Source organism: Salarias fasciatus, chromosome 7, assembly GCF_902148845.1.
Source record: "Salarias fasciatus chromosome 7, fSalaFa1.1, whole genome shotgun sequence".
In the NCBI taxonomy this organism is placed as follows: Eukaryota; Metazoa; Chordata; class Actinopteri; order Blenniiformes; family Blenniidae; genus Salarias; species Salarias fasciatus.
In genome coordinates, this window is record NC_043751.1 from 18,747,160 (window position 1) to 18,754,124 (window position 6,965).

The 6,965-nt window shown below is 40.9% G+C and overlaps 1 protein-coding gene across 1 annotated transcript; it reads left to right on the forward strand.

Annotated features, from left to right (window-relative positions):
- Nucleotides 1-1,943: 1,943 nt before the first annotated feature.
- pex11a (peroxisomal biogenesis factor 11 alpha) lies at nt 1,944-6,683 on the forward strand. The gene is made up of 3 exons (XM_030097309.1): nt 1,944-2,288; nt 2,378-2,493; nt 5,441-6,683. Exons 1-3 carry the CDS (start codon nt 2,233-2,235, stop codon nt 6,007-6,009), a joined length of 741 nt encoding a protein of 246 aa, XP_029953169.1. The 5' UTR covers nt 1,944-2,232; the 3' UTR covers nt 6,010-6,683.
- Nucleotides 6,684-6,965: the final 282 nt, after the last annotated feature.

Consider the following 6,965-nt stretch of genomic DNA (forward strand, 5'->3'; position numbering starts at 1 on the left):
TTTCTGATATCTTTGTATCCTGATGTCAGCATTGATAACTGAAGCTGATCTCAAGACAAATGAAGCAACAAAGATAACTGGCACGTTAACACATTACAGGAAGACCCAGAAATACATCTCTACTCCCACCCACTGTGACATTTACATTGTGACCCAATTAATGGAAGGCATGTGGGAGGCTGTAAAGTGGGGCTGAGTGAAAACATATTTTCTTCATTCATTTCATTTGATGTCTTCCAATCCATTCATACACATTCTTTCAATTTCATTCCTTTCACACATCTGACAATAAAGAGACAGCGTTGTGTAAGAAGCAACACTTATAGGCAGCACAAAGTGAAAATGACTCTTTGTAGTCACCAGAAAGACTTCAACTGTGACGTTGTGTTCACAATTCCGTGTGTGTGTGTGTTTGTGTGTGTGTGTGTGTGTGTGTGTGTGTGTGTGTGTGTGTGTGTGTGTGTGTGTGTGTGTGTGTGTGTGTGTGTTCTTGTATTTCTATCCTTGTCGGGGCCAAATGTCCCCACAAGGATAGCAAAACGTGGAACGACGTGCCTTGTGGGGACCTTTTTCCGGTCCTAAGTAGGAGAAACAGTGTTTTCTTGACCATGTTGTTGTTACTGAAAAAAGTAAAAGTGCAAAAACATTTCTTTAGGGTTAGGCTTTGTTGTGGTGTGGGTTAGGGTTAGGGTAAGGGTCAGGGTTAGGGGCTAGACATGAATGGGAGTCAATGGACGGTCCCCACAAGGATAGAAATACAAGACTGTGTGTGTGTGTGTGTGTGTGTGTGTGTGTGTGTGAGATGAACTGGGGAACTCCACTGGATGTGTGACTCTAGGATTGGCTCCAGCCACTTGTGACCCAAAATAATGTTGATTAAGTACAGCGCTGGGTTTAAAGCTGGTGCTCCACCAACACAAACCAGCATCAGTCCAGTACAGACCAACAGGGAAATGACGCTGTAATGAAAGGACAGGAAAATTACATCTTTAATGTCTTATAGCCTTTAAAAAAACTGAGTTGCAAAGAAATCAGGTTTATGGAGACAACGTTATTAATCAGATTCATCTGATATAATCTAATTTAATAAAGAAAAATATATGTACGACATGAAATGCTCTGGTGCTCCGAATTAACCACAGTCACATGCAGAATTGGGAAAATCTCTCTACTCAATCAATCAATCAAATTTTATTTCTAAAGCACCTTCCAACTGCCAAAAGGAGCACAAGGCGCTTAACAAAGTAAAATAAAATAAATAAGTAAAAACACTTTAAGAAACACAGTACTAAAAGGGGCTAAACATCAAACGCTAAACAAAAAAAGTCAGTTTATACTTGTCTATAATGCTTTGAATGACCTTGTCCTTGAGCCTAATTACATCTCAGTTTTACTTGTATAATACGAAACATCCCAACCCTTGAGGTCTACAGGAGGTTGATTTGCTAAGTGTTCCCAGAGTCTGAAGTGAACAAGGTAAAGCAGATTGTAGTTACTATGCTCCTCACCTGCAAAGCAAAATCATTTCTTTCAAATCAGCCATTTAAACCCATTCTCAAAAGAGCACAACAGTAGACTTGACTTATATTCTTACCCTTTATCTTAATTATTTTTTCTTTATTGATTCACCTTTTTGTGCCTTTACGAATTGCTCATTTTTCATGTGTTTTAATCAATTCTGAGCTGATATTTAAGTATCTAAGTGAACTGCGCAAAGGGGACACACTGTTTTTTCTTCCCAAATTCATGTTTTCATCTAGACTTGTCAGGGAAACTCCACGAGTGAACTCACAGAGACGGTTTTAAACTCTCTCTATATTTTTTGAGTCTTTAATTTGTGTCTATTTTCCCCCGATAAAAATCCAAATATGGGGTTACCATAGCAACCTATGGTAGCGCTTTGGTCCGTTGATAAAATGTGTTCGGCTTCTTGGTCCGCCTCCAAATCTGTCCGTAGTGAAACAAAAATGTGAGACGCGCATGTGTCACATTTGAGCAGCAGAGTAGCTAGCTTCTTATCTTCACCGTAAAGCGTGGAAGAAGTTTAGAAATTGAGAGTATGTGCTCGGGCTTCACTCGGCAGCTGTGTGAGCAACGGTTGCCGGTCTCACACGTGTGGGAAAAGTAACCGAGGCTCAGCAAAGCGGCAGCGAGAAGTTCTCGTCGACGCCTCCTCGTTTGGATTGGGCTGAAACTTGTTACTAGAACAACCTGTTCTTTCTTATTGCAACTATGGACGCGCTGGTGAAATTCACTAATCAAAGTCAAGGACGAGACCGCCTATTACGGTGAGTTGTTTTCGTAAATGGTGAAGGATTATTGATTAAATATAAGATAATGCCGTCACTTTCTAACCCGTCCTTCTTGTTCGTTTCAGGGCGACTCAGTACGCCTGTAGTCTGTCAGTGTATTTACTGCGAAACAACTCCAACAGCAAGGACCTGGTGGTTAAACTCAAAAGTCTGGAGCGCAACATGAGTGCTGGGCGAAAATGTGAGTATACTTTGGAAGCCATTCAATAACCATAAGAGTTTAATCATCAATCTGCACAATATGATAAGTAATCCCGATCAGTGAGATAAACATTTTGTTATGTCATGAAGTGGATGTTTATGTTTAGGAAGATAAGGAAAACCTCAATTTAAAGATTAAAAGGGACCTTTTTTTTCTAAAAGCTGTGGTAATAATAACGGAAAAGTGAAGTCTTTCCAGAAGGGCCACAATATGATCTATTGACAGAATGACAGCTGGCACTGGCCAGAAATAGATATGCTGAGGTAAACAGAAGCAAAGGTTGTTTGATCAGCACTCAGTCTTTTTTTAAATCCATTCAATAATCTCACCAGTTTTAAAATTACTTCTGGAAATGTTATTGTTGAATACAGGGACTTTGTCCCCCTGGTACAACTCAAATTAATCGAGAAAAATATTTTAGTTTAGAAAGATTTTGTATTTATTTGATGAAAGAAGCCTCAGTTGTGTTTTGTAATGACATCTTGCATTCTTAATGGATACAGTCAAGTAAAGCCATGCATATAAGGATATAAAGTTTTGTTGAACAGTTTTTGGCAAGAGTGAAAAAATGTTGCAAAGAAAGCAGACTATCTAAAATGGAACTGTGTTGTTTTATATCACTTAATACAATGAGGGATTAATAAACAGCAGAATTATGTTTTTGGTGTGACCACTATCAACTGTCAGCATCAAGATCAGTTCAATGTAACTTTTAAAGAAGTCTTTAGAGGTTTTTCTTGCCTTTCATAACTAATCAGATATTCTGTAGATGTGAATGCACTCAAATTCAAACACATGAGGAAACATTTGTTTGTTCTCTTGTTGCTGTTTCACAGTTGAATCGTGAATTGTTTTCAGGCATCCCTGAAACTTCTGGCTCTATGCGATGCACACAGTATTTCACATTCTTCAAATGAGCCACTCTTTGCTTTGTTGACAGCGTTGTAAACCCTTCTCTCAGTGACCTTCACGTGGACGTCACCTGAAATGGTTTTCCAACAAGATGCTTTCCAAGAGATGCTGCGCACTGGTTGACCATTTTGCCTTCAGTCTGTGGTTTAGGTCAGGTGACTCTGGAGGCCAGCTCATCTGGCGCAGCACTCCATCACTCTCCATCTTGGTCAGATAGCCCTTGTGCAGCCTGGAGGTGTGTTTTCATCTTTGTCATCCTGGAAAAATAAATCATGGGGCGGCATGGCTGCAGGATCCTGTGGTAGCCATCATGGATCAGTGTGACTTGAATTTTGAATCAATCGTAACTGTCATCAACAAAGCCCCCCACGGCATCACATGTCCTCCTCCATGCTCCTCGGTGGGAAACGTGCATGTAGAAACCATGTGTTCACCTTTTCTGTGTTGCTCCAAGACACAGTGGCTGGAGTCAGAGATCTGAAATTTGGGCTAATCTGACCAAAGCACAGATTTCCACTGGTCTAATATCCATTCCATGTGTTTCTTAGTCTAAACAAATCTCTTCTGCTTGTTGCTTCCCCTTTGACCATAAAGACCCGATTCATACGGTTTCCTCTAACAGTTGATGTAGAGATGTGTCTGCTACTGGACTCTAATCTGAGGTGCTAATAACTTGCAGCTTCTGAGGCTGGTGTCACAGATGAACTTATCCTCAGCAGCAGAGGTGACTCTCGGTCTCCCTCTCCTTGAGGGGGGTTCTCATATGAGCCAGTTTCATTAACACTTGATGCTTTTTACGACTACATTTGGACACATTCGAAGTTTATACAAACTGACTTTCAGATCTTAAAGTCATGATGGACTGTTGTTTGTCTTTACTCAGCTGATTGGTTCTTGCTGTACAATGAATTCTAAAAGACCGTTGTGAAATAGTGCTGTCAGCTCCGTTCCAAGCTGACTTCTGCCACAACACAACGGATGGTCCCAACCTCATTAAGAATTTGAGGGATTCCCCGAATGAACCCTGATGAGGCACGTCTGTGAAGTGAAAACCATTTCTAGTGACTGCCTCATGAAGCTTACTGAGAGGAGGTCGACGGTTTGCAGAGCTGATGCCTTCACTGAGAACTGACAATGTCAGTAATCCAAAAAAACAAAGACTGACTGAAAAGGTGTCTAAACTTTTGAGTCGGCATAAAAAACTACATTTTTTCAAAAACGCAACAGCTTCATCATCTCCTTCTCTGCCAAAGTCCACTGAACTCTTCCTTATTGAATGCTCATTTATTGTTTTTGTTTTTTTTTCTGCAGCCTTTTGGCCTCAGTTGGTTTCGCCAGCCAGCACTGCTTTGTTGCTTCGTTCACAATTTTGTGATCTTCTTTTTTTTTCCCCCTCATTATTTGTTGTGACTGGCGCTCCCCAGCTGAGAACGCTCCGTGCTTACATAACCTACCAGCATCACCTGCCACTGTAACTCTGCTGAGCCTGAGGATGGCTCACTTCACTTGACAAACCATAATGAATTTTTTTTTTTTTTTTTAACTTTCTAATAAATTTTCATTAGTGAATGATTAAACATGAACTTGTAAATTAGGCAGTGGAATATATTAGAGCAGGATGAGGCGATAAAGACCTTGTCCTTAAGATATTGTAGCGGAGCTATTCAAAGGCCAAGGCTGAGACCCAGAGACACAGACTGTCTAATTGTCTTCCTCTGCTTTCGAGCTGAATCCGTGAGGCTTCGTTACCTCCAGGGCCGATCTGCATGTCCTTATAATAATGAAGAAACCAGTATTGCATTTTAACAAAGTTTTCAATGATTGCATATTTCCTTAATGATTCAGAAAGCGTCGGCCTCAAGGACAGAATTTATCTCTATCACATCTAATCCCATGGAGTGAGACACAGTTGTTGTGCTAAAATGTAACCACTATATTTTCATACGTGCCGTGGACTGTTGCTACAAAACGCCGTCCTGACATTTCATACTCATGTTTCTCCCTGTCCCGTCAGTACTCCGGCTGGGAAACACGGCACATTCCATCGAGGCTGCCAAACGAACCATGCGGCTCTCTGACCGGGTGCTGTGCCTCTGCCTCACAGCCGCCAACGTGAACCGCGCCCTCTACTTTATCTGCGACAACGCGCTCTGGGCCGCCAACGTCGGCCTCGCACGCAACCTCGACAAGGACCGCTGGAGCCTGAACGCGCACCGCTTCTACTTCTTCTCGCTAGTTATGAACCTGACCAGAGATGCTTACGACGTCCTTCGGCTGATGGTGCAAAACTCAAGAGACAAACAGTTCAGACAGCAAATGAACCAGCATCTGAACGAGGGTCCGGACGTAGCCGAGGCCGTCATCCCCCAGCTGGACGCTCTCTTCTACCTGCTTTTACACACCCTGAAGTCCCATCCCGCTGTGGCCTTGGACGCGCTGAAAAACATCTGCGATCTCTTCATCCCGTTAGACAGGCTGGGGATCTACCAGTCCAACGCAGGGGTGGTTGGTTTTTGCGGCCTGATGTCCTCCCTGATAGGGATCGTCACCCTCGCACAGCCCACGTTGAAAATAAAGCCCTAACAACCTGGAATGCAACTGATATCAAAAGAAGCAAAAACATGGGTAATTGTAGCAGGAGTTGGAAAAACGTTTAGTGGCGGACAAAGGTTAACCCAGCGCACAAGCTGATATAATACGTAACAGACACGTTTGACACTGAACACAGCAGCAAGGAAATACTGTGTGCTAGTTTTAGATGAGGATTACTGTTTAGCAGTTCTGATTTGGTTTGAAGCACTGTTTCTAAAGGGAATGATAATAATTAATGGCATATCTGGGTTTTTTTTATGATTATTAGACGCAGAACCTTTTGTCATTCCTGTCTCTCACACCAGCAGCTTTCTAACTACTGTACTTGAAAAATGAACTCTGATGCAAACTTTTGTAGATCTTAAACGTTTGCATGTTATTTATAATTTTGGTTTGTAAATGATGAAAATCAAAAAGACTGTGTCAATTTAAAGAAATGTTTTTGTTTTTATATAACTGGAGGCCTTATTTATAACCAATACAATTCAAAGACATTTTGAAACTTGGAGGAAAAAAATGAACTAAGCGTAAATAATAATGGGTGAAAGAATCATTTCATTTGTTTGAGTTGCACCTTGATCAGGATTTCATGTCTTATGAAAATAGAGTTATCAGATTACTTTCACTGTCACAGTTGATTGAATTTCAATAAAGCGCTTTACATCAAAAAGGATTTAAAGTTGTGTTTTATGAAAATACTTTTTACTGATAATAAATGATTTAAGATAATTGTGAATTATGAGCTCTGCAAAACTTTCTTCCCTCTGCTGGAAGGCCACACGGTGTCACACGCATCTATTTTTAAGAACGCATTGCAGCCAATTTAATGAAAAGAATTAATTGTAACTCTCTGATTATAATCAGTGCGCCTGCATTTGAATTTTTAATAGTTAATTTAGATCTATGTGATTTGAATGTGCTTAAAATGACCTTATTATGAGCAGTGA

Excerpts from the sequence above, each read along its gene's own strand:
- pex11a (XM_030097309.1), top strand. The coding sequence starts at position 2,233 with ATGGACGCGCTGGTGAAATTCACTAATCAAAGTCAAGGACGAGACCGC. Across the intron at positions 2,289-2,377 it reads GGACGAGACCGCCTATTACG|GGCGACTCAGTACGCCTGTA; the intron begins GTGAGTTGTTTT and ends TGTTCGTTTCAG. Across the intron at positions 2,494-5,440 it reads CATGAGTGCTGGGCGAAAAT|TACTCCGGCTGGGAAACACG; the intron begins GTGAGTATACTT and ends CTGTCCCGTCAG.